Genomic DNA, 24,231 nt, shown 5'->3' with positions numbered 1-24,231 from the left:
CTCGTCGCAGTTCCGGATGAGTGGGGAGAGAAACTGTTGAAGACAGCTCATTGTCCCCCAAATAAAGTTCTGACCCTGCGGTGTAAAAAACTTCAGATTCCTGCTAAAAGCAAGACAGTTCTTCTGTCCGTACCGCACCGGGTAACCATCTAGTCCACACTTCAACTCTTTCTCCGCACAGTTAGAATAGAAATCGCAGCTTTGGGGAGGCGGAGTCTTGCAGGCCTCCTGGCAGGCCGGACGCTCAGGACAAGCTTCGCAAGAGTCGCACTTGTCGCATTTGTTTTCGCCCGCGCTCTCGACAACAAGAGAGGAGTCAAGGAGGTTATCCGCGACGTTGGAGACACCAATATCGTACATAATGCTCTTGGTGTTTGCCGGGACATCGAGGGTGAGGGTGAAGATATTGGTTGCGCCCCTCGCGTCGAAAGCACCCAGGCCAAGGGCGTTCATGCTGTTTGTTACCGTAACCTAGGCGCCGGTGTCAGAGCGGATAGTTATGGAAAAGTAGTCGTTGAATTGAGTTCTATATGTCAAGGATCAGCAGGCAGTCAGTAAAGAGCGCATGCCAAAAGCTTACGCAAAATAACCACCAGGAACCTCAGACGTAATGAAACGATATTTGATGTATGCCTTTTTAATACTCCCACTTGCAGGGAAACTGTTACTCGCGGTCTGAAGTGTGTACTGGCGGTTCGTGTTTACAACTAGAGTAGTATCGCGCTTGATCTTCAAAGACTGTCTCAATTCGCCTCCAGTCCATCCCGCCGTACCGTTTCCAGTCTCGAAACTGGAACCCGGCTTTGGACTAACGAATGGCAGGAGCTTCAGCCTCACTTGAACAGTAGTTGGTGCGAGGCCGTTGACGGCGATGGAACCATCGTCTTTTCGTGCGACGAGACTAATAGTGGTGCCTGGAAGATTCCCAATGGTGCATTTGCCCGCTGCATCGGTCGTGCAAGTACTGGTCAATCCTGGATAGATAGTAGCATTGGCTTCCACATGAACTCCTTGCGCAGGGGTATCGTCCGGGTTGAGAATGAGAACTGGCATATCTACGCTTCCAAAATGCAACTCCCAAGATTGGATGATCGGGTACCCGTTTGTGTCAAGGGCGAACATCGATAGGAGACAATAGTCGTCTGGGAACCCAGTAAATGAGATACTGTCCGCACTCACGGTCATACCCGAGATAGCCTTGAAATTTGCAAAGGCTGTTGTCTGATTGACTTGGAATTTAGAGCAACTTGTGATCTTCACGGTGAAAGGAGTATTTTTCTTATTGTACCCATACGGAGTTACGCCGTCGAGCTCGATCTCAGGTATGCACGGAGGCGTTGGAATAGTGCTGTTCATGGGTACTAAAATAGTTGAAGTGGCCCCAGAAGCAGTACGGTATGTATTTAACGATGTCGCATTAGGCTTCCCATAAAACGGAGCGGTGTGATAGCCTTGTCGGTGTGTCGGGGATGAGCTTGCCGTCTCGTTGAGATAGTCGCCATGATAGGAGACGTGTGGATACTCGACTGTGCTGCTTCGATGGAAACAGGATTTATGTTCATTCGGGATTGGATAAGGGTTCAAGGAGGGTGCATGGGTGTAATCAGTCTCGCGAGCAGTAGGGTCACTGGCGGTGATGCTCAAATCGTAGATGGATATCGGGGTAGTCGCACTAGGTTTGGTAGGAATACCTTCATTTGTCGCGTAAATGGTAGTAGTGTATGTAACAACAACTGGGTGGACAGCTTCGCATTCATTTCGCGCCAAAATATTGCTCGCAAACGATGAGAGTACGAAAGAAGAACTAACGGCAAGTGACAGAAACGAAAGACGAGGAAATGGGCGCATGGTGTTGCTTCCACACTAGGGTCAAACGAAGGAAGAGTAGAGCGGACAATCGAACCATAATTCATCTTCATCCTCACTCTAAATATTGTTGTTGCAGTGCTCAGCCTCAGGGCCAGACACAAGGCTGAAACGCGCAAGTGAATGCTATACCTTATTAGTATTGTGGTCTCGTAATCTGCGCTTGTTATGGCCCCAATTAATTCTATTCACTAGGTCGAAGTAAATGTAGCTGAAAGGCGACTAGGTGAAGCGATTAGGTGAGTTTCAGCCAGACTGTGGGCTGAATTATTGATTATGGCCTGATTGGTCTCAAGGTCTTCAACACGAACATTGGCTGTCTGCCCAAAATAGTTGTAAACTTCCCCCTGGGTGTCTCTAGTTATGAAAGCGCTTAAAGATCTGCAGCCTTGGGAGGTATTACAGGTTCTCGAAGAAGTCCCGACAGAGCTAACAGATGTGAATCGACGCATGATAGGGCATATCAGGCAGTTGAAGCGCCGGATCCCAGAATTGTGGCGTCACATCCTCTCCACTGTCGTCGCTACACACTGTACACTATACCTGCAGGAGCTTTTCGTTCTTGCAGACTTGCCCAATTAAGGGTCTAACGTAGAGCAAACGATTGTAGCAATGGTGAATATGTTCAAGCATACCCTAGCCGTCTTCGATAACGCGGAACAAGACCGTAAGAGCGGTCAAAGGGGGAAAGAGACGGCCGTCATCGTCTTCGACATGTTCTCAAGAACTCGGTATAATTCTGCTGTTGATATCTCCCTACCGTTGGTGAGTCGTTCCACGAATGCGTAATGTCTGATACAGAGCCACCGCAGAAAGGAATGCTCTTAATATCTATAAGGAATCAGCAAGAATTTGTCCATGGGCATTGAAAGTCCCCACCGCATTGTCTGACTCGTCCCTTCCAAAACATCTAGCTGTTAGGCGGTTTGTTAACCACCACCCATTACTTCCAAACCAGTGCGGTTACGCATTTTGGAACAAGGATGTTACTACAGAAACATGTTCACCCTTCAACACGATCTTACAAGAGTGGCACACTTATGATCAAGTTACTATGGAGCGTCTTACGGGTGTGCATATTGCTTGCAAGTTGACCTGCCAGGACGACTGTGTGTTCGGGGGCCTACATTGTATTCAAGTACCATCATGAAGTAATTTTGTGGCAGGCGGCGCAAATCCGGCTGCCATGCGCGTGGGTTTCACATACATACTGCACCCCCCGAACTGTACACCTGCGCACAGGTAGAGTCGGATGCACGTGATTTTCCAAATACAGAAAAGCTTTCTTCGCTAGCCAGGTGGTAACCACTGGTTTCGTGTACGCCTCCGGTCAAAAACAGAATAAGAGCAGCCCTGGAGAGGGTGCCTGCAAACAACCAACCGTGAAGGCTTCATTCATGGAGTATCAGGGAAAGAATTCAACATGACGGTATCCAGAGTCCGAAAGTCCTAAATGCACTCGGTATCCAGACCGAACCACAGTTGACTGTTCACAATTTTTTTTCGTGCGACGTTGGCTTGATCTGAGGAATTTCCGAGTTTTAAGGTCGTGAGTGTATGTAGCCAGCACCAGGCGCGTATTCGTGAGCATGGACCCGCGAAGTCTTCGGCACCCGTGGAAGCTCACCCTCGCTGGAAAAAAAATTCGGGATCCAGGGCTCACGACGCTCACATTGAAAGAAAAGAGAATAGAAAAGATTGAAACGACTAAAAAGAAAGCAAAAATGCATCGGCCGGGAATCGAACCCGGGGCTAGCCGACGTCGAACCTTAGGATGGCAACGGCTAATTTTACCACTAAACCACCGATGCTGTTTTGTATTTCTTTGATGTTAAATAGTTTAAATTTAAATAATATATAGAAAAATATTGGCTTTCAAAAGCAGCCAAAGATAGAATCCCGACCAACAATCTCTCTGGACGTAAACTGCAGCCGCGTCTGGCTTAACCTGCTGACATGCAATAGACGGCCATGCACCTCCGGACACAAGATACCACCATGCCAAATTCTTGTTCCCTGATACACCATGAATGAAGCCCTCACGGTTATTCGCAGGCACTCTCTGCTGTTAGCCTGTTCTCCACCGGAGGAGTATACGAAGCCAGTGGCTACCGCCTGCATTGATTTTGGTAGGAAATTGAATACCTAAGGGAAAGTTGTACATTTTTCATACGGGAGTATTGTCCGCATAGCTGTTACATGAACAGAATATCATTATGGTGACTCAATCTGAAGTGGTGAACCCATGGCCCACATTCATGAACCCTTGTGGGAATCCTCCCACTAGACAGTATGTTAGTTATTGGCTAGGCTTCTATGTTATTCTCTAACACAAGTGGGAGGTCGGCGCTTATAAACGCAGGATAATATCAAGAGACAGTAAACAGACATTGCCGCTAGATATATAACATGATAAGAGCTATTAGGTAGGAAGATGGTTAACCAAGAATGGGTGGGCATCACCAACGACTTCTTTAAGACATCAGGTATGAACAACAGGGCTTTGTAAGCTTTTGCACCGCATAGACCCTGTTGTCACACCGCATACCATGTACTGTGCAGCCGCATATTCTCACGTAATCCAGCGTTCCTGCGGGAGACGCGCGTGGCTGCAAGCAAGCTTCAATAGCTCGGAAATCTCAACTTCGAATAGAAACCCGGTCATACTGGTAGCCTCCGATACGAACTTTGCACTGATTGCAACTCCGCAGCGAGTTCACCCTTTCTCCTGGGCAACAAGTTGGCTAGACCGAAGGTTCCCTGCATGCAGGCTCACTTCAGGCTCTCAGTTCCAAGGGTTGTAAGGATTCAACATCTCAATGAGAATCTTCTGCTGACGCCAAGCACCTCAACACGTCTGGAGCCGAGTATACCGTGCTCCTCCCAGGGTTAGCTCAAGATGTATTAAGAATACTTGGATGATAGTCTTCCAGGCGCGCTTTGGTCGCCATACGCCACCGTTGGGATCAGAACGACGTTATATGTGCACCGCCATGTCCAGGGAAACAGAAGAGAGAAAGAAAGGGTCGCAAACTGCCACAATTCTCACCTTTCCGACCTCCCTGGGCTAGCACGTACCGGCGAAAATGGCCTCCAACGATGAAGCAATCCCGTTCTTCATACCCAAAACATCTCCCCCTCCCGGCTCCGCCGTAGAGCTGACCAACTCGACCCCGACCCTCTTTAAACCCCTCAAGATCCGCGACGTCACGTTCCAAAACCGCATCTTCATGGCGCCCATGTGCATGTTCTCCTGTGCCTCTTCAGGTCCCGCCATAGGAAGCCTTACGCCCTACCACCTCATCCACCTAGGCCATCCAGCCCTCAAAGGCGCCAGCCTCGTCATCATCGAAGCCACCGCCGTGACGCCAAACGGCCGCATATCGCCCAACGACAGCGGCCTGTGGGACGACTTGCAAATCGCCGGGGTGAAGAACGTAGCGGACGCGGTGCACGCCGTTGGCGGCAAGCTGGGGATCCAACTTGCGCACGCGGGACGCAAGGCGAGCACCGTCGCGCCCTGGTTTGGTCGGCAGCGTGGGAAAGGCGGTGTTGCGGAGCCGGAAGTGGGTGGATGGCCGGACGATGTTGTGGGTCCGAGCGCGATTCAGTGGTCGGAGACGTATTGCATGCCGCGGGAGATGACGAAGGAGGATATCAGGGAGACGATAGAGGCGTTTGCGGACGCGGCGAGGAGAGCGGTAAAGGCGGGTGTTGATGTTATTGAGCTTCATGGTGCGCATGGATACCTCCTTTCGAGCTTTGTTTCCCCTTTGAGTAACCAGCGGACGGACGAGTACGGTGGGAGCTTCGAGAACCGGATTCGATTCAATGTCGAAGTCATCAAAGCCGTTCGCGAGGCCATTCCACCGGGCATGCCGCTCTTCTATCGCATCACGAGCACGGAATGGATGGAAGAGTCGGATTTGGCAAAGGAACTCGGCAGCTGGGATGTCGAGCAGAGTATACGATTTGCGAAGCTACTGGCGCCGCTGGGTGTGGATCTGCTGGATGTAAGCTCTGGAGGGAACCACGTGAAGCAGCGCATTTGGCCGCATAGCAATTATCAAGTCGGCATTGCTGGGCAGATTCGCAGGGCTTTGAAGGAGGCTGGCCAGCCGCTTCTTGTCGGCGCAGTCGGAATGATAACGGAAGCAGATCAGGCCAAGGAGATTGTCGAGGGCAGTGCCGCTAGTCTAGTCGAGAACATGACGGAAGAGGAAGAGGCTGTAATGGCGAAGAGGCTTGTCGAAGGCCCTGAACCACAGGCCGATGCTATCTTGATAGGGAGACAGCTTCTGCGCGAGCCGGAGTGGGTGCTACGGGTTGCATTTCGTCTTGGGGTAGAGGTACAGTGGCCTCTTCAGTTCGGGTTCAGTGGCAAGTTCCTCAAAGGCAGCAAGGTTTAGAGATGGGTTCGAGGTTTTGTGGGTTAGACCATGAATTAGACAACTGCTTCATGATAGAGTAAAGTCGGTAGATGCATGCGAAGTTGCTCCGCCCCTGCCTTTGACATTGGTTATGAATTAGATATCAACGGCTCCCTTGTTCGCCTCACTCTTCCCGTCACTCGGTTAGGGTGTTTCCTGGGTCCCGGATTGAGCTATGGGTGTGAAAGTTGTGATAAGAAGTCCTGCGGAACGAATGCTTGAGTGATCTCTCTGACTGCCACTATGCCAGCATCCAAGAATTTCGAAGTGTTTAAAGAGGTGTTAGCGCTAGTCAATTCTGTCAGCTAAGATATCACTTCGGCCTTCTAAAGTCCCCAGCGCATGTATACTCAATCACCCAGCTCACCTTTCTCAGTCCACTCTACCCCACAATCTTCAAGAAACCCGTCCAATCTCTATCATCCAGCACCGGAAACCCATCCTGCCTCTTCTCCTTCCCCTCCCCCTTCTCAATCTCCCCACCCACCAACCCCTCCACACCTCCGTTCAACCTAACAAGATAATACTCCCCCGCATTCCCTCCCCAATTATACTTCAACGCCACCTCCGTCTTCCCCGCCGCCCCAAGAAAAACCCCTTCCACCCTCTTACCGCTCTCATCGTAGTGCGCATACGCCTCAACGGGTACAGACGGACTAAGATTGAAGCCGAAACTCGCCTGCCAATTCTCCTCGGTCGAGATGACGAGGTCGACGTACTTTGGCTCCAAAGACGGGTCGTCCGGGTAGAACTGCGCGGCGGGGAGGGATGCTTGGAGCCGCGAGGAGGCGCAGCGGAAGCTCACGGTCTGGCCGCCGCCTAGGCGGGGGGGTTGCTTGGGGAGTGTGACCTGAGTGTTCGCGTCAGGCAATGGGCATTTGGGGAGATCGGTTGAGTGACGTACGAAGCCGAAGCGGTCAGTGCCATCATTGGTGAAGGGTGCAATGCTGAGCGGGAGACCATCTAGGGCGCTGTTTCCCGTCGAATCGGCGCGAGCGATCCACGGTCCTGCGATGCCCGTTGTGCTGTTGTAGCCGGGTAATGCTGAGCAGCCTCCTGTGAGGGGGACGACAGTCACTTTGGGGACGGCTAGAGCGTAGCCTGGTAGAATCACTGTCAGGACGACAGCCTTCGATTTGGAGGTCGACTCCATGGTTGGAAGCTGGGTAAGCAGATGGCCGTTGAAGTTGGTTGGCTTCGGACGATGTTGAGATAAGTATGAGTTGACCTGATGTATGCGCCTATAAGGAGAATTCTGGGTGGTACAACGTTCATATAAGGTAATAGGCGGGTAAAGACTACATTACCATGGAACCAGGTTGTTGGAATTGCTAGAATGTTCAAGTTAATCTGGACGGAGGGGCAGATATCGGAAAGATGGCAGCGATGCCAATACTGGCACCTGTTGGACAGAGGTGGTTCACTGTGCGAGAGATTCGGGATTCGGGAAAGGTATTTTGCGAGACATTGAGAGTCGTGACGATGGATTCTCTAAGGAAATCGAAATGGAAATAAAACTGCTACCTTAGCAATGCCTCTTGCTCTTCTTTCGTTATGCCAAGGAGGTACAGGACATCCAGCATACTCTTCGAGTTGAGTCGTGCGGGTGCCTGCATCTGCACTTTCGGTTTGGCGTGGAAGGCTATACCAAGGCCAGCGACGCCCATCATGGGCAGGTCGTTGGCTCCGTCACCGATGCACATCACCTGGTCGAGCGAGATACCTTCCTTCTCGGCGATATCCAGGACATGTTGGCGCTTCTTCTCCGCGTGGACGATGTCACCAGTCAACTCGCCGGTCAGCGACTTGCCGTCTTCGCTCACGACCAGATGGTTCGCAAACGCATAGTCAAGACCCAATTGTGCTGCCATCCAGCCGGTCAAAGGCGTGAAGCCCCCGCTAAGGACTGCAGTCTTGAAACCGAGCTTCTTCAATGCCTTGATGAGGTCTGCGACGCCCTCGTTAAGGGTGAGTCTCGGCTTCAGCGTTTCCCATACGTCGCTCGGTACACCTTTCAGGAGGGCACACCTCGCTCTCAATGACTGCTCGAAATCGATATCTCCGTTCATCGCGCGTGCGGTAATATCGGCGATTTTCGGCTTGATGTTTATTATGCTGGCGATCTCGTCAATGACCTCTTGTTGAATGAGAGTGCTGTCCATATCGAAGACGGCGAGCCGCTTATAACGCCTGAAAACGGTGTCGTTCTGAAACACGGCTTCTACGTTCCATTTGCGCTCGAACCGGCTGATAGCCTCTTCTCTCCTGAGCACCTCGAGAGTGACTGCCGATGTGCTGGGCAGAGGGAATGTCACCTCGACCACTCTGCACAGTTTTGATCTTTCCAACGGGCGTATGACTTCGGTCCCCTCCGCAAGGTCTGGCAGTATTTCTCTCAATGTGTCGACGAATTCGGTGAGGCAGCTTTGCGAGACGTAGGAGCCGTAGAGGTGGTCGAGAGGATCCGGACCAGGTGTTGGTGGCTCCAGCGGGTATTCTTCCAGCTTCTCTGTAGGCGCAAAGCCATCCTTCAAGCCGTCGAGCGTGACCTTTGGCAGCGCATCGTGTGGACTACGCGGAGAGGCATCTGGGTGAGGATGTGCATGGGAGGGTCTGTCGGATCTGTAGAATAGCGTCGCAACGATGTGGTTGTGCGAGACGTCAAAAGCAGGCGGTTTGCTAGTCTCCATGGCCATCTTCTATACCAACTAGTAACCAAAAGTTCACAAAAGAATGGGTGCGATGATAAAAGAGCGACAAGATCGGTGCGCGATGTTGCTGCAAGACGGGGGAGGGGTGAATCAATGCGGCGGAAAAATGTGCTGGGTTACTCGGGTCCAAGCCGATTCCACGGCTACGCTAGGACGAGCTTGGGAAAGAGATAAGGAGATGTAGAGTAATAACTCTGGTTGGACTATGGAGGCTCCATTTTCGAGGGTTCCAATGTTTCCAAGCAATCAAGTTCGTGTGTAATATTAAGAACGCAGAGTCAGTCACGTTGCTCTTCTGAGTACGTACATAATACGGCGACAAGCAAGTCGGGTGGGTGTATTTTTGGGAACCTTTTTGGACTAGCCCGCACTTGGCAATGAATTCTGTACCTGAAATCAGGATAATTGTTTACTAATCTTTTGCCAATCACGCTGTGGATAGTGAAGCGGGCCGACTTCAGACTTCCAAGTATCTTATTCACGTACGTGTAGGGAATATTGGAGTCCTGAATAGCCCCCTGCAGAGCCATGTGAGATCTGACCATCATAGATGCAAAGGCGCACGCTCATCGTACCTCGGCAATTCGCAATCCGCGACAGGTGCTAGTGGGTGTATTGCCAAAGGGGGGAAGCTGATGCTGATTTAGCTGAGCTCTGGAAAGCGCTCACTGGTAACACGGATACAGAATATACCTCAGACGCAACCGGCGCACGTCTCCTCTGATCCCATCCTCTCCTGCTTTACATCATGACCTCCTATACTCCAGAGGGAATGGTCGACGCCATTCGACAGTCCCCTCCGATCGACCTTTCGATACCTTACGACGCCGCCTGGGTCAAGGGCAAAACGATCCTTATAACTGGGGGAGCTAGTGGGTTCGGAGCTGGCTTCGTCAGGCATTGGGCGAAGAACGGAGCGGTTGTGATAGTGGGAGACATCAACACAGAGAAAGGAGACGTCCTCGTGCGCGAGGTGAAACAGCAAACGGGCAACAACAACGTCCACTTCGTGCACTGCGACGTGACCGACTGGCAATCGCAGGTCAATCTCTTCAAGGAGGCCGCCAGTTTGAGTCCACATGGGGGCATCGATACGGTCGTCGCCAATGCAGGCATAGCTGGCAACGACCCGACACAGCAGCCTACGGGCTTGGATGCTGCGGAACCTCCGAGGCCAGCTTTCAAGATCCTTGATGTCAATCTGGCCGGCGTCATGTATACCACACACTTGGCCTATTACTGGCTTGTCAAGAACCCCGGTTCGGAGCGCTGCAGCATGGATTCCAAACCCGGAGAAAGGGTGCGCGACCGACATCTCTTGTTGCTTGGTTCCATCGCGTCTCTAGCGCCCATTGCTATCCAACCCCAGTACAACGCAGCAAAGCACGCTGTACTTGGGCTCTTTCGGTCCCTCCGCGCAACCTCCCATTATCAGGGCATCCGCATCAACCTCCTCTGTCCGTACTTCATTGATACGCCGATTGTAACCGCGCCGGCTCGAATCGTACTCGCCGGCGGCGCTATGGGGAAAGTAGAGGACGTCGTCGACGCGGCTACTCGTTTCGTTGCGGACTCTCGTATCCTCGGACGCGCACTGGTCGTTGGACCGAAGGTCACTGTTAAACAACTCGACACTGGCGAATGGAGCCTCGTCTCGAAGGGCACCCCCGGTGGAACCGAGACGGCTCTATGGGAGCCTTGTGCGGATGACTGGGAGGAGGTAGATGCCTTCGATCGCAACATAATCAAGATACTCAACTCGGTCCAAGCCGCTAGAGGTTGGATCGGCTGGGCTGCAGACCTTGTGAAGGCGGTCGGCCACGGACTTGGCTACAGACGCTGACGCTGACGGCTCAGACACCTCAGGCATGGCTGCATATTTCGTATGCACCGACGCTCGTTGTGACTGATAGAATTATTCCAAGGATCAAGTCGAAGAAGGTGAGCTACTCCGTAGAATTCGTGAGGAGCACTGGTTGCCGTTGGCTTAGTCATACCATGAAAACCGATGGCTGGGTATGACATCACTCCCAAGATGCATGCGGGGGCGCCGCGGCTAGCCCATTGAAGTATAGCTTCCCTTTTAACCAATTCCTGAAGTGGACGTTTAGTGACACCAGAACCTGTTCACACATCTCTCATACTCTTATATTATGCGGTTATCTCGGCTGTCGTTCCTCATATCAGTCAATTCTCTGTGCTTGCATGCGCCTGTTTCTGTACAAGTTCCGCATGCATTTGGTACCCAGCATTGGCCTAACTGATCCCTCGTTGTTCTCGGTTGCATCCACTCTTCCTCCAGAATTTCTACCTTATCACCCCTCAACACAATGACCGAGGCAGAGAACAGAAGCCCGCTTCTCGTTACTGCTGCCCAATTCCATGAACCCGAATTTCCGAACACCTCTCATACGTCCTCAAGTAGCAAATCGAATGTGCAGCCGTCCAACACAGAAAGCGCATCAAACCCAAGGGAAGACCTCCTTCCAGAGATTGGTAGCCGTCCTGAGAGTTCCATTCAGAGAATGTGCACGGATATCACGCCGCATCGGCCTCCAATGCTACGCCATTCCCAAACCGAAGCTCCCAGACCTAAAGCTAGACGTATATCTTTCTCAATAAAGCGCGACAAGCCTCTCGACAAGCCTCGCCATCAAGGCAGGCGACCCACCCTCACCTTTGAGCCTTATTCTTCCGACTCGAGCTGCTCCTCAGGTGAGGATGAACCTACCCCGCCATCGAGACAACACTCTGGGCAAGAGGGAAAGCCTCGACGCACTACTGGGCCATTCTCACGCTTCCACATTCATCACGATGATTTCCATACAAAAGGGCACATTTCGAAACAGGATGGACGACTGAAGCTCCATATAAATGAGACTGTGAATAGGGGTTATTTCGCAAAGACACTTGGGGCCGGCTTGAAGCGACGTTTGAACAAGGATGAAAGCGTTGAAGACGAGAAGTCATCGGTTTCCTGGCAGGATGAGGAGGGAAGGAAGATATTGCCTAAACATGACGACATGGAGGACCCCAGGCGTCGCGTCAAGCTCAATATCGTTGTCATAGTGATCGGATCCAGGGGAGACATCCAACCCTTCCTCCGCATAGGAAAGATTTTGAAAGAAGACTATGGTCATCGCGTCCGTATCGCCACGCATCCTGCATTCAAAAAGTTCGTCGAAGAGGATTCTGGCCTTGAATTCTTTTCTGTGGGCGGCAACCCGTCGGAGCTCATGGCATTCATGGTCAAGAATCCTGGGCTAATCCCAAGTATCGACACGATCAAGGAGGGCGAGGTGGGGAGGCGCCGAGCCGCAATGTATGAGATGTTTCAGGGCATGTGGAGAGCATGCATCAACTCCACAGATGACGAGGGTGACTATGCGAATTTGAAAATGAGTAAGTGGCTACCGAGCTGGCACGGCAGCCCTCTAACAAGGCCCAGTGGGCCACAAGGACCCCTTCGTCGCCGACGCCATCATCGCCAACCCGCCGAGTTTTGCACCTCCTCACATTGCTGAACGACTTGGGATCCCGCTACACATGATGTTCACGTAAGAGGAGTGGCAGCCGAATCCAAAATACGTAAGCTAAATCGTTCAGGTTTCCCTATACACCAACTGTCCATTTCCCACATCCATTGGCCAACATCAAACCCGGCAATGTGGACCCGAAATACACCAACTTCATGTCGTATCCACTAGTAGAGATGATGACCTGGCAGGGGCTTGGCGACCTTATCAATCGCTTTCGAGCAAAGACCCTGTTCTTGAACGAAGTTTCCACGCTGTGGGCGCCTGGACAGCTCTATCGATTGAAAGTCCCCTATACATACTTGGTAAGTTCTCCCATTTCGAGTGAATGCGCCTTACTGATGGAATCAGTGGTCGCCTGGGCTTGTTCCAAAACCTAAGGACTGGGGTCCCGAGATCGACATATCCGGTTTCGTTTTCCTGGACCTTGCCTCATCCTTCAAGCCGCCTGATGACCTAATGAAGTTCCTCGAAGCAGGCGAACCGCCTGTGTATATTGGATTTGGATCAATCGTAGTGGATGATCCTGACAGGTTTACGAAGATGATCTTTGAAGCGGTCAAAATGGCAGGTGTGCGCGCGCTCGTCAGCAAAGGCTGGGGAGGTCTTGGAGGAAAGGATATTGCCCCAGACTACATTTTCATGCTCGATAATACGCCTCACGACTGGCTGTTCCCCAGAGTCAGTGCAGTGGTCCATCATGGAGGCGCAGGGACAACTGCCATTGGTCTCAAATGCGCCAAACCCACCATGATCGTGCCCTTCTTTGGAGACCAGCCGTTCTGGGGAGGTATGGTCGCCAAAGCGAAGGCGGGCGCACACGAGTGCATTCCGTACAAGAAGTTGACGGCCGAGAAGCTGGCTGAAGGCATCAAGCAGTGTCTAACAGAAGAAGCGCGAAAGAACGTCCAGCAGATAGCAGACAGTATCGCCGCCGAGGGAGACGGTGCACTGAATGCTGTACGATCTTTCCACCGGAGTCTACCTCTCAAGGGTGTGAACAACATGCGCTGCCACATTCTCCAGAATCGATGTGCAGCATGGAGATTGAAGAATACGACCTTGCGCCTGTCTCCTTTGGCGGCCGAATTACTGGTCGAGTGGAAAAAGGTGAAGTGGAACGAGCTGCGACTCTTGCGGATCTTCGAGTGGAATGATTTTGGTGGACCTGGAGAACCCCTCACAGGGGCATGGGGTGCAATCATGGGGACAGCGGATGACATTGTCAAAGGTGTCGGCTTGGCACCTTTAAAGATGGCGAAGAGCGTGAAGAAGAGGAGGAGATATTATACCTACCGGTTTCGATTGAAGAAGAGGCAGAAGCATGCGCAGGCAACCCTCGAGGCAGCGAAAGGCGAACACCCCAAAGACAACCAATTAACGAATGACTCTGGGACCACCACACCTCGTGGGCCCAGGCACTCTCATTCTTTTCCGGCAAGGCCTCACCGCAATGAGTCCAGCCTTTCCAGAGTCTCCCAACCCGAAGAATTGCTCGCAGAAGAGCTCGCTCAGGAAGCAGGGCACGGCCTCAAGAAAGCTTTCGGCGGGATTATCCGAGCGCCGATGTATTTCACACTCGCACTCGCCCAAGGCTTCCATAATGTACCGCGTCTCTACGGCGATGAGACTGTTCGAAGACCTCATCGGATCACCGGCTTCCACTCAGGCTTACGTGCCAGTCGTGATGAGTTCCTTTACGGCATCCACGATGGCATTACTGGGGTATGGCGCCAACCTATCCACGGGGCGAGGGAAGGCGGTGCCATGGGATTCCTGAGAGGAGTAGGCCATGGCATTGGCGGACTCGTGCACAAGGATATCGCAGCCTTCATCGGACCGCCGGCATACATCATGAAAGGCCTAGACGAGGAGCGCAAGAAGAAGTACCAACCCACCAAATTCATACGCCGATCCAGGATCCTGCAAGGTAGGAAAGAACTAGCGCGTCTGGGGCCGCCTCTGAAAGCAAAAGGTGCGAGCGATAACAACGAAGCGGCCAGAAGGAGAAAGGAGGTTGAGATGGAAGTGAATAGGAGATGGGAAGCAATGGAATCTCGCATTCAGGCAGAGAAGAAACATCATAAAGATGGTATACGCGCAGTGCTGCTGGGGAGATCGAAGGGTAATGATGGAAAGGCGGTGCCGCGGAAGGTGGTGATCGCCGCTGGTGGGCAATCGAACAGGCAAGCGAATGGCGGACCGCACCCGAAGAAGTCGGCCACTCTTCCTATTAAAAAGGTGGAACGTCACGACTCCGATGGTGAAAATAGGAAAGTCGCAAGGAGTGATACCGCTCCTGGTGCCGCTTTTGGCTGGAAAGGAGGGAAGAGAAGGAGGAGTAAGAGGCTGTTTGAGGGGTTGCCAACGTCGGTGAGGGAGGAGGTGAAAGAGGGGGCGCTGAGGAGGGAGGAGTAAACCGTGGATGTGTTTTGATTGCGGTTTGTGGATGGCGCGGGGTTAGGGCGTTGAGCAGGCGCACGGGGACGGGAGGATGGATTTTGGGTCTTCAGCCGGCGTTAAGGTTTTATTTCTCTCTGCTATGGTAATATACCCCTGGTCAATGTATTGTTCTGTAGGAAGGTAATCGAGTTTACTTCTCCCCTGATTTAGAAGGTGGTGAAGGTGCGTGTATATCCAGATACCAGGCTCTATCATGTAATGTCTTGCCATCAACTTTGCGCATCAAAGGCGCTGGTTCGGCCTTTTTACTCCTCCACCACAGCACCATTCCTAGCATGGCGAGGACAATGCCTAGAGGCTCAAAGAGCGCCTGTACCACCGGATAGCCCTGGACAGTGGTGCGATAGCCGGCCAAGAACTGCTAAGTCGTGCTGATTGGCGAGATGCCGTTATCGTCGAAGGTGAATGAATTATACCACTGAAGCCATTCGCCCTCGTCAGCCACAACATTCCAGTTATAAAAGATGTAATGTGCACTAATTATCAAGCGGAAGAAGGTTGTGGGAAGCAGTCCAAAAGCCGCGACAAGGAGAAATAGCTGTTTCATACGTCAGTGCGTGGCCTTTTCGCATAGTCTGCAGTGAACGTACTGTTTTCCTCCCAGAGTTGTCTACACTCTTCTTCCTTAACAGCCTGGGCACCGCTGCGACGACTGTGATAAACAAAGCCAACACCAGGGCCAAACAATCCGACGCCAACCCGACTATTATCTGCGCACTTCGCTGCTCCTTCCAGCCGTCTTCGCTCGACAAGTCGTACAGTTTGCGATCGGCGTAGAACGGACTCATCAGGCCGCCCCACGATTCCGTCAGTTCATCGACTTCATGCGGTGTGATAGTCAGGCGAAATTGCGATCCCTGAGGCGCCACTGTTCGTCCTCTTTGAAAGCAGCAAGGGCTTTGCTGCTGATGAGGAAGTCGAGGATGATGTATGCTACATTCAGCACCGCCAATATCCCCACCGCAGGGTAGTGAAATGAAGATGGTGAGCACAAGAAGGGAGTTTTGCCTCGAGAAAAACTGTCATTTCTATGGATCTGGCTATGAAAGAAGTAACTGACATCATGATTCCAGATATGTTTTCCCAAGGGGTTTTACGACCACCACACATCGATGAAGTTCCCGCAACACGAACCCTCTCCGCCATCCTCCACAAGTAGGCCGGATACCTTGTTGTCACCTAGTAACATGTCCAACGGGAATATCGATCAACTAGGCAGTGAACTGCTCATTCCACTTAGCCATTCCGGTCTCCATACTCCAGCCAAACAGTAGGGGTACTTACTGGAACTGCCTCGCGCTTCGTCACGCAGGTACGAGTGCCGCACCACCCGATTTTGGCGCTGACTTCGCCATCCTCTTGCTCACTAGCACTCTCTTCGGGCTCACGCTTGGTGATGCATACACGGTTACCGCACCATCCGATTTTCGCGCTGACTTCACCGTCGTCTTCCTGAGCAGTGCTCTCTTCGGGCTCGGGCTCGGGCTCGGGCTGGCGCTTCGTCACGCAGGTACGAGTGCCGCACCATCCAATTTTCGCGCTGACTTCGCCATCGTCTTCTTGAGCAGTACTCTCTTCGGGCTCACGCTTCGTAATGCAAACCCGAGTTCCGCACCATCCGATCTGGGCACTGTCTTCTCCAGTCTCCGCTGGCTCACGCTTCGTGATGCAGGGACGGTTGCCACACCATCCAATCTTGGGCGATCTGACCTCGTAGGCTGGAAGGGCTGCTGCTACGGAGGCAAGAGCAAGGAGCGAGATGAGCTTCATTTTGAGAGGAAGCTTTTGAAGTCTTTTGAATAGCTTCTTGAAAATGATACAGAAGGAATTGAAATAGATGCGAGAATTCCGCTGACGGATTTGATTCTTGAGAGTTACCCGCCTTTATATACGGCAAACTCGTCCCACATCCGGATATCGATGGTTCGTACGCTGCCGTTCCATTGTCGAAGATCAACATGAGACATCTCATACTATCCTTCTGGGAATATGCGATCTCGGACGGTTGCTCGCCGTTGCATTGAGGCTGTGAACTGCATGCAGAGACACGGGTACTACACTATTCGCGGCATTGTCCGGATACGAGCCCCATATGACGCACCTTTTCTTGATCTGCGAAAGCTTTACTTGAAGGAGTGTGTTCTTCGTGTTTTTATATGAACTTCGGAGGCATCTTCAACGGCTCTTTTGATGGTGGTTTGTGCTTGGACGAACTTGTCATTCGATCGATTGTTCCTGCAGTCTGGATCTCAAAAGACAAAGATCACTGCAATTGCTGATAGTTCCATGTGTAAGAAGAAATATGACTAGAAAAATCCATTAGCTAGCATGTTTACTTTAGTAAAATACAGAGAACATGGATGCAAAGCGTTGGTAACGGCCTACCGGCAATCCGGTTGAAGGAGCTCCACATTGTATTGACTGACAATGCATATATGCGGAGATCTGCACTGGTTTCGGCTTCCGAAATCTTTGGTCTCCCGATCCATGGTCGCGATTCTCATATCCACGGTAGCGGAAATTCAAATCGGCGACTGCAATCCACATACTCGGCCGCACTTGAAACGCCAGAGCGATATACGTTGGTGATAGATTAAATCCACCTCCAGCTAAACCGGCGTAGATCAGCAGAGCCCGTTTACATATTTTCGCAAACCTCGTTTTAACAAGGTAAGCTAGAGTATGCGTGACGATTTAGTTAAGGATCTGCGAATAGCCTGAAGAATATGCGGTGCCGATCTTTTCGAATACGGGCCAGAATCAAGTTTACACTGTTACACACGGTTATGTACCTGCCATGGTAAGCCGCTGGCAACTTTACACATCGCAGTGCATAGACGCTTCGTTTCATGGTGCCCGAAGTCGGTCATCGAGGAATTTTGGTACGAGACATTTGCCCAGTAAATCGACCGGCGGTACTTTCCCACCATCTTTACATTCAAATGCTTCCTTGCCTTTTGGCTCTTCTTCGCATACTTGCAGCTTGCCATGATGTTCTCGAAAAACTTCGAGAAATCTAATACCAATTCATCCTACCTCCCCGTAGTTTCCGCCGACGACCGCTATGTCCATGTGCTCCACGATTCCAGTAACGATGCAGTTGAGTACGACGCAACCTTAGAGGAATTACTCGACAGAGCAAGTGCAACAGCCGAAAATGCGACCAATTTTCTCATATTCGAATTCGAGAGCCGCGATATTTCGCTATTATGGATTACTCACTCGGCAATCGCTTCCACCAATACTCTTGACAATGCGCTGTCATTGGCACAACAGTTTCTCAATAACTCAAGAAAGCGCCAACTCTGCCTTGCTTTCAAAGCTGAAGAAACAAGTCAGTCAATTCTGGCCATCTTCATGAGATTCGACTTTGCCCAACTATCCTCGCTGGGGCTGCCGCTGGATTTGCAGGAGAAGCTCGTTGAGAGACGTCGACGGCGTGGAAGCTCCAGATTAGCCCCTTGGAAGTCTATCACGCTCCATTCCTTTCAAAGGAGGTCTCTCTGGATCTTTACTCTCCTCGTTTGTTTTACCGTGGCCATAATCTTCGCAAGCAAGCATCTCATGCTGCATCATCAGCAGGATGAATTGCACTCCTGGATACAGTACGACACTCGCGGCAGCGTTGGGCCAAGATATCAACTCTCCGTGAACGGCCAGAATGCCTCCAAACTGGCCTCATACATGGAAGAGCACGGCGAATGGGCCTTCCGCATCGACGACCAAGCAATCATCCCTCTCCATCTTATGGACGAGAAAGAGCAACACTACCAGCGATGGTTCGAGAAACGATATCCCGAGACCAAACAAATCAGTCGCAATCGCGACTACATCAACGAAACCTGGCTCAGCAGTCCTCTTGTCGACAAAGTGCCTGTCGACGACATGTTCCATTTCTCACACTGCGTTTTGGCGGTGAAGAGATATGTCAAGGCCAAGATGACGGGACAACACGTTTGTGGGAGGGATATAGACCAGGAGCATATCCAACACTGCCTTGATGCGCTGGATTGGTGGGCTTTTCCAGAGCCGGGAGGGAAGCGGGGAGACTTGGTTCCGAATCCTTTACATGATCTATCCTGGAGAACGAAGATATGCTTTGATTGATAATCTCATCCTCTCTGAGCGTATTAATCTTCTTGAATCAGTTTGATATTTCTCGTGCATGTATGCGCTGTGTATGGATCATTTATTCTTAAGAAATATATCACACTCCGAAAGCCCCCGGGCAGTAGGGTCTAAGGGTAACCCAAGGTCTGAACCAGGCAGTGCCCTTGGACTGTCAAGGAGCCCTGAAGAGGGAAATACTGGCAGATGAAGGGCAGGTGCAAGCGATCAGTCGGTTACGCTTACCGATCATAGAGCTCAGCCACCTGCCCATCGATCCCAAACCTTATTTCAACCTCCTCACCGCAAAGGCTCCCATAAATGTATAACCCGCTGCACTCTTTACAGCCCGTTCTCCATGTCCCGGATCCAGTTTATTTGGGATGAGCTGCTGCACATAATGTACTCGTCCAGGATCACCCCCTGACGCTACCGGGGTTCGCAACCGTCAAGCTTGCCCAGCTTGCCCAGCACTTGATTGTACCATCACTCCTTCCCTGGTGCCGTTCTGAATCCGACATACTCTGTACCTCGGAAAGCCGTAGTAGCTATGTGTTCGCCTTATGATGCAGACATCGCTGCGGCACTCCTCGGAAGTCCAGCAACCTTTCCTCCTGTTCATGGAGACAGCTACGATTTCATCATCGTCGGGGGAGGTACTGCGGGCCTGGTACTCGCAAACCGGCTCACCGAAGATGAGCATACATCTGTGCTTGTCCTTGAGGCAGGCGAAGATCTTACGGCTCACCCTCGGGTCGTTACGCCTGCTCTCTTTGCCACGATGATTGGAACGGAGGGTGATTGGAGTTCGAAAACCGAGGCTCAGGTACAGGAGGCCTCGAATCACAGCGAACCTTGCGACTGCTAATTCTTGCGCAGAAGGAGCTTAATGGAAGGCAGATTAATATATCGCTTGGCCGCGCACTCGGCGGGAGTTCTGCAATCAGCGGCCAGACTTTCATCCCACCTTCCAAAGCCAGCATTGATGCATGGGGCGAATTGGGCAACGAAGGATGGGCCTGGGACGGATTGCTGCCCTATTTGAAGAAGTCGTATACTCTGAACATTCCTTCAGATGATGATATCCGAGAGCATTTTAACTTGGATTATATTGACGAGACCCTGCATGATGCGCAGGGCCCTGTCCAACTCAGCTTTCCGAACAATGTCTCCAACCCGCTCCCTAAGGCCTGGGTAGAAGCTATGGGAACGATAGGCCATCGCGCTACCTCTGATCCGTTCTCTGGATGTGCGACAGGCGCTTTCTCTAATCCCTCATCCATCGACGTCGACAAAAGACAGCGGAGTTATGCTGCTTCAGCATATCTAATGCCCATTGAAAAGCGGCCAAACCTCACAATACTAACAGGGGCTTATGTTCAAAAGATACTACTCGTAGGTTCCTATCCCAACGTCATCGCAACCGGCGTCACGTATCGGAAGAACTCCAAGGAGATCACCGTCCGAGCGAGAGAAGAAGTCATTCTCTCTGCCGGGGCCATCCACTCCCCCAAACTCCTGGAACTTTCTGGTATAGGCAACCCTGAGCACTTGGAGCCGCACCAAATATACCCAATAATAGTCAACCCAAATGTGGGAGAAAACCTACAAGACCATCCCGTTACGTCAATTTCTTTCGAAGTACAAGACGGCGTCGAGACAATAGACAGCATGCTCCGCCTCAATCTGAAAATTATCCAAGCAGCCATGAAGGAGTACAGGATGAACAAATCCGGACCGCTGGCTCAGTCTGGAGTGAACTCGTACGCCTTACTCCCTATTCCTCAAAACTCCTCCGCCTCTCGCAAGAAAGTAGAAAAACTACTAGATCGCAATTCGGACTCTCCGTCAGGATTGCACCACGTCAGTAGGGAATATACTTCCTGTATCCAATCACTGCTTCTCCACCCGCGCGAAAACACCGCCGCATTCTTCCCCTACGCCGCGCAAACCAGCTTTGACGCCGATCCATCCGAGACCGGACTCGTAACTTCCAACCTGGCGCCGGAGAATTTCTACTCGATTTCCTCTACGCTCTTGCAGCCGCTGTCGCGCGGCTCGACGCACATGCGCTCGGCCAACCCGTCAGACCCTCCCAAGATCGATCCAAAGTATTTCTCGCATCCGCTGGACTTGGAGATATTCGCCCGCCATATGACGTCCATCTCCGATCTCATATCCACTCCCGCGTTTTCCGCTCTGTTAAAACCGGATGGTCGGCGCAACGCCGCCGCTCCCAAGGATCTCACCTCGCTCAACGAAATGAAGACTTATATCAGGCAAACCGCATCGAGTAGTTGGAGCCCGTCAGGGACGTGTGCAATGCTACCAGAGGGAAAAGGCGGGGTCGTGAATGAGAGGTTTGTGGTGTATGAGACGAGGAATTTGAGAGTTGTGGATGCGAGTGTAGTGCCGGTTAAGACTGTGGCGGCGCCGATGGCGTTGGTGTATGCGGTGGCGGAGAGGGCAGCAGATGTGATGAGGGGAGAATTGAAGATAAGGAGAGAAGGAATGGGTAAGAAACAGTCCCGTTCGAGGTAAATGATCGCAACCACGAAGAATGTGACGCGGATTCCGACCATCAAAGGCCTCAGTACGTTGGATGCATTGCATGACTGTCGATTTCTCCTGTCGGGATCGCTCTGAAATATCGAAAGAAAGAAAGGGTATCATAAAGCACGTCATCCTCGTCATCTCCTCTCCCCGCCCTACCACTCCAATCGATCATCACAAGTCAATCGGACATCCCATCTCTCCTCTCCCTTCCAGACTTTGCCTCCGTTATTCACCCCTGCTACCACCTTCCGCAACTCGCTCACCATCTCCCCCGGACCCGATGCAAAAACCTGCGTTCTCCCCCTTACATTCTGCTGAACGAAGTCCTTCACAATCTCCTCGAGGTTCGGACGGTTGAGAACATGATCGAGCATGAGGTCCGACATCGATACGCCGTGTAGGGATAATCGGTCCCCAGAAAAGCATGAAGAACCCGATGATGAAGAACCAGTTGGTCTTATCTCATGAGTGATATGTTTCTCTTTAGCGCCCTCGTCATTCTCCTTTGGCTTGCCCGGAAGGACGTTCGGATCGGCAACGCCCTCATGCTCCTCAGCGGCACGCGTAAGAAATACATGCATCTTCAGTCCCAGCGTTTTCGCCTCAAGCTTTAGAATTTCCAATTCAGGAGCGACCCACTCCAAATCTTTCCTATGTCTACATACCCAAACGAGCGAGATGTGGCGATCTGGGGTGCGAGGGCGCGCAGCCAGGTCCAGAAGGACGGGGAGCACGTAAGTAATTCCCGTCCCACCTGCTATGCAGAGAACGTTCGTATCAGAGGGCAAGTCGCGAGTGATATGTTCGCCGTAGGGTCCGTTTACTACGACTGAAAGCTGAGCATCCGCTTTCGACTCCGACTGCCCTTCTAGCTTCTGCAAGGAACGTGCAGCACGACGAGCGGAGAGTTCGGCAATCCGTTTTGTTTCGCCCTTCTTCGCGCGGAAAACATACGAGTGCTTCTGCGTATCGGCATTGTACACTGGAAGACTAAGAGGAGTAAAAGGATGGGCCTGCCAAATCGAGCTCTCGGGGAAGCAGAGGTAGAAATGCTGCCCTACATTCCACGCATCCTGGGGGTGCTCGAAATCCAAGCGCACAACATCGCCACTCTTTTCGTCCGGTAAAAAGGTGATATTCGCATCTGCATAGCGGAGACCCATGTTTCCGGACGGGAGGAAATTGTAATGCAGGAGAGCCGTTCTCACGAGCCGGATTGCGCGGTCCAGGAACCATACGATCAGGGACGGCAAGAGGAAGACTTTCAGCTGTTCCCAGTGGCCCCAGCAGGCGCCGATGTACAGCATTGCGAGGACGTAGTGCGCTTTTCGAAAGATTTCGTATCCGGTAAGACGGATACCCCAGGGCGTTGACAGCACCACCATGATGGTAAGGAAGAACATCGCGATGACGCCCCAGATCATATACAGCTGCTTAATCCAATCGAGGCCGACTTGCGGCTGAGGCTGGTAGAGACGCAACTCCACGACGCACCAGCCGATGGTGTGCAGGGCGGATTGCGCGAAAATGATGTATCCGAGCCAGCGATGCAGGAAATTGAAGCTCTGATACGGGAGCCCCGTTACGAGCGAGAGGATGGATTCGCGACTCGACAGCATGATGGACAGAGGAGTTAGGGCGTATGCGAGGACGCCCACTCGGTCGGCGAAGGGACCTAGAGATGTGCGCGTGTTGTACACGCCGGGAAGCTTCTTGACGGGGGTGACCCATTTTCCGTAGACGATGCCGACGAAGGACCAGATGGTGAGGTAGCCGGTGAGGACGGTGAGGGTGAGCACTTGGGTGCGAGTGGTGCGGCCGAAGATGGTGCGGGAGGCGTCTGGGAGGAGGTATCTTCTTGCGTATGCACGGATCGCAGAGGAGAGTCGTTGAAGTGCGCTTCCTCTTACTTTGGGATCTTCTCCTGCCTGAGCAGCAGGTAGTCGAACACCGGAGGTCTGTCGGCGACAGACTTGTCTGGTGATAGCCCACACGAGGAGAATGCTGCCAATCGTCGCCCAGATTATTCCCGTATAGTACATTCCCAAATCGTGGCTGCGATAGACGACGTCCAAGTATGCGCAGGAACCTGGGTCGTTGGTGCAGGGCACGGCGCGGTCCGCATACCCCCAATGCGGTTCCAGAGCGGACGCCTCGCTCATGTTCTGAATGTGGCGGGGGAGGTGTGAAGCCGCCATGTTGACGATGGACAGGCGCCGTCGAAGGGGGGACGGAGTCGCAAAAAGTGGTGTCGTCGTGAGCTACACGTTAATCGACGGGTGATCCCCTTCTATATACATTCCTTCACTGTGTAACGGCCGAGGATTGCTCTACCGTAATCAGCCTCTAAACGCAATAGTCTGGCCAATCGGGTACCCTGTGTAGCTGAGTACCGCGATTCAGTGTCGCGTTGAGCAAGTTTGCGCGGGAATTGACCCACAAACTGCCGGGATCACCAGGAACGCCGGGCTTGGTGGGGAATGCGTTTATTTGCGTCGGTTCGGTTGTGGGTGTAGCTTATATCCACGTCTTCCGTCGTATCTCAGATCGTTGTTGCGACCC

General features: G+C 52.1%; 10 protein-coding genes and 1 non-coding gene across 11 annotated transcripts; 5 read left to right on the top strand and 6 right to left on the bottom strand.

Annotated features, from left to right (window-relative positions):
* Nucleotides 1–471: 471 nt before the first annotated feature.
* On the bottom strand, nucleotides 472–1,356 carry EI97DRAFT_459320 (uncharacterized protein; the record flags this gene model as incomplete). Its single annotated transcript, XM_033800994.1, has 2 exons — nucleotides 472–526; nucleotides 581–1,356. The coding sequence occupies 2 exons, from the start codon at nucleotides 1,354–1,356 to the stop codon at nucleotides 472–474; spliced, it is 831 nt and encodes a 276-aa protein (XP_033652950.1).
* A 2,235-nt stretch (nucleotides 1,357–3,591) lies between these two features.
* Nucleotides 3,592–3,677, bottom strand: EI97DRAFT_t65. Its single transcript has one exon. It is a non-coding gene; the product is annotated as a tRNA-Gly (tRNA).
* Nucleotides 3,678–4,952: 1,275 nt separating this feature from the next.
* On the top strand, nucleotides 4,953–6,479 carry EI97DRAFT_420417 (FMN-linked oxidoreductase; the record flags this gene model as incomplete). The annotated part of the gene is made up of 2 exons (XM_033797028.1): nucleotides 4,953–6,051; nucleotides 6,085–6,479. 2 exons carry the CDS (start codon nucleotides 4,953–4,955, stop codon nucleotides 6,273–6,275), a joined length of 1,290 nt encoding a protein of 429 aa, XP_033652949.1. The 3' UTR covers nucleotides 6,276–6,479.
* On the bottom strand, nucleotides 6,438–7,632 carry EI97DRAFT_73904 (uncharacterized protein). Its single transcript, XM_033803043.1, has 2 exons — nucleotides 6,664–7,632; nucleotides 6,438–6,584 (listed from the first exon to the last, which is right to left on the bottom strand). The coding sequence occupies exon 1, from the start codon at nucleotides 7,447–7,449 to the stop codon at nucleotides 6,679–6,681; it is 771 nt and encodes a 256-aa protein (XP_033652948.1). The 5' UTR covers nucleotides 7,450–7,632; the 3' UTR covers nucleotides 6,438–6,584; nucleotides 6,664–6,678.
* A 184-nt stretch (nucleotides 7,633–7,816) lies between these two features.
* On the bottom strand, nucleotides 7,817–8,992 carry EI97DRAFT_459317 (phosphoserine phosphatase-like protein; the record flags this gene model as incomplete). The annotated part of the gene is made up of 1 exon (XM_033800993.1): nucleotides 7,817–8,992. The coding sequence occupies one exon, from the start codon at nucleotides 8,990–8,992 to the stop codon at nucleotides 7,817–7,819; it is 1,176 nt and encodes a 391-aa protein (XP_033652947.1).
* Nucleotides 8,993–9,340: 348 nt separating this feature from the next.
* Nucleotides 9,341–11,094, top strand: EI97DRAFT_73959 (NAD(P)-binding protein). The gene is made up of 2 exons (XM_033803044.1): nucleotides 9,341–9,489; nucleotides 9,558–11,094. Exon 2 carries the CDS (start codon nucleotides 9,756–9,758, stop codon nucleotides 10,848–10,850), a length of 1,095 nt encoding a protein of 364 aa, XP_033652946.1. The 5' UTR covers nucleotides 9,341–9,489; nucleotides 9,558–9,755; the 3' UTR covers nucleotides 10,851–11,094.
* Nucleotides 11,095–11,532: 438 nt separating this feature from the next.
* EI97DRAFT_379459 (UDP-Glycosyltransferase/glycogen phosphorylase) lies at nucleotides 11,533–14,961 on the top strand (the record flags this gene model as incomplete). The annotated part of the gene is made up of 4 exons (XM_033795714.1): nucleotides 11,533–12,409; nucleotides 12,456–12,564; nucleotides 12,614–12,848; nucleotides 12,895–14,961. 4 exons carry the CDS (start codon nucleotides 11,533–11,535, stop codon nucleotides 14,959–14,961), a joined length of 3,288 nt encoding a protein of 1,095 aa, XP_033652945.1.
* A 406-nt stretch (nucleotides 14,962–15,367) lies between these two features.
* EI97DRAFT_443267 (uncharacterized protein) lies at nucleotides 15,368–16,776 on the bottom strand (the record flags this gene model as incomplete). The annotated part of the gene is made up of 3 exons (XM_033799808.1): nucleotides 15,368–15,544; nucleotides 15,597–15,908; nucleotides 16,291–16,776. 3 exons carry the CDS (start codon nucleotides 16,774–16,776, stop codon nucleotides 15,368–15,370), a joined length of 975 nt encoding a protein of 324 aa, XP_033652944.1.
* A 1,803-nt stretch (nucleotides 16,777–18,579) lies between these two features.
* On the top strand, nucleotides 18,580–19,191 carry EI97DRAFT_400303 (uncharacterized protein). Its single transcript, XM_033796436.1, has one exon. It carries the CDS (start codon nucleotides 18,691–18,693, stop codon nucleotides 19,111–19,113), a length of 423 nt encoding a protein of 140 aa, XP_033652943.1. The 5' UTR covers nucleotides 18,580–18,690; the 3' UTR covers nucleotides 19,114–19,191.
* A 472-nt stretch (nucleotides 19,192–19,663) lies between these two features.
* EI97DRAFT_459312 (alcohol oxidase) lies at nucleotides 19,664–21,654 on the top strand (the record flags this gene model as incomplete). The annotated part of the gene is made up of 2 exons (XM_033800992.1): nucleotides 19,664–19,939; nucleotides 19,993–21,654. 2 exons carry the CDS (start codon nucleotides 19,664–19,666, stop codon nucleotides 21,652–21,654), a joined length of 1,938 nt encoding a protein of 645 aa, XP_033652942.1.
* Nucleotides 21,655–21,737: 83 nt separating this feature from the next.
* Nucleotides 21,738–24,214, bottom strand: EI97DRAFT_73690 (uncharacterized protein). The gene is made up of 2 exons (XM_033803042.1): nucleotides 24,110–24,214; nucleotides 21,738–23,999 (listed from the first exon to the last, which is right to left on the bottom strand). Exon 2 carries the CDS (start codon nucleotides 23,865–23,867, stop codon nucleotides 21,822–21,824), a length of 2,046 nt encoding a protein of 681 aa, XP_033652941.1. The 5' UTR covers nucleotides 23,868–23,999; nucleotides 24,110–24,214; the 3' UTR covers nucleotides 21,738–21,821.
* Nucleotides 24,215–24,231: the final 17 nt, after the last annotated feature.

The sequence above is a fragment of the Westerdykella ornata genome (genome assembly GCF_010094085.1).
Source record: "Westerdykella ornata strain CBS 379.55 unplaced genomic scaffold EI97scaffold_14, whole genome shotgun sequence".
NCBI lineage: Eukaryota > Fungi > Ascomycota > Dothideomycetes > Pleosporales > Sporormiaceae > Westerdykella > Westerdykella ornata.
This window is presented reverse-complemented; position numbering and strand designations above follow the sequence as displayed.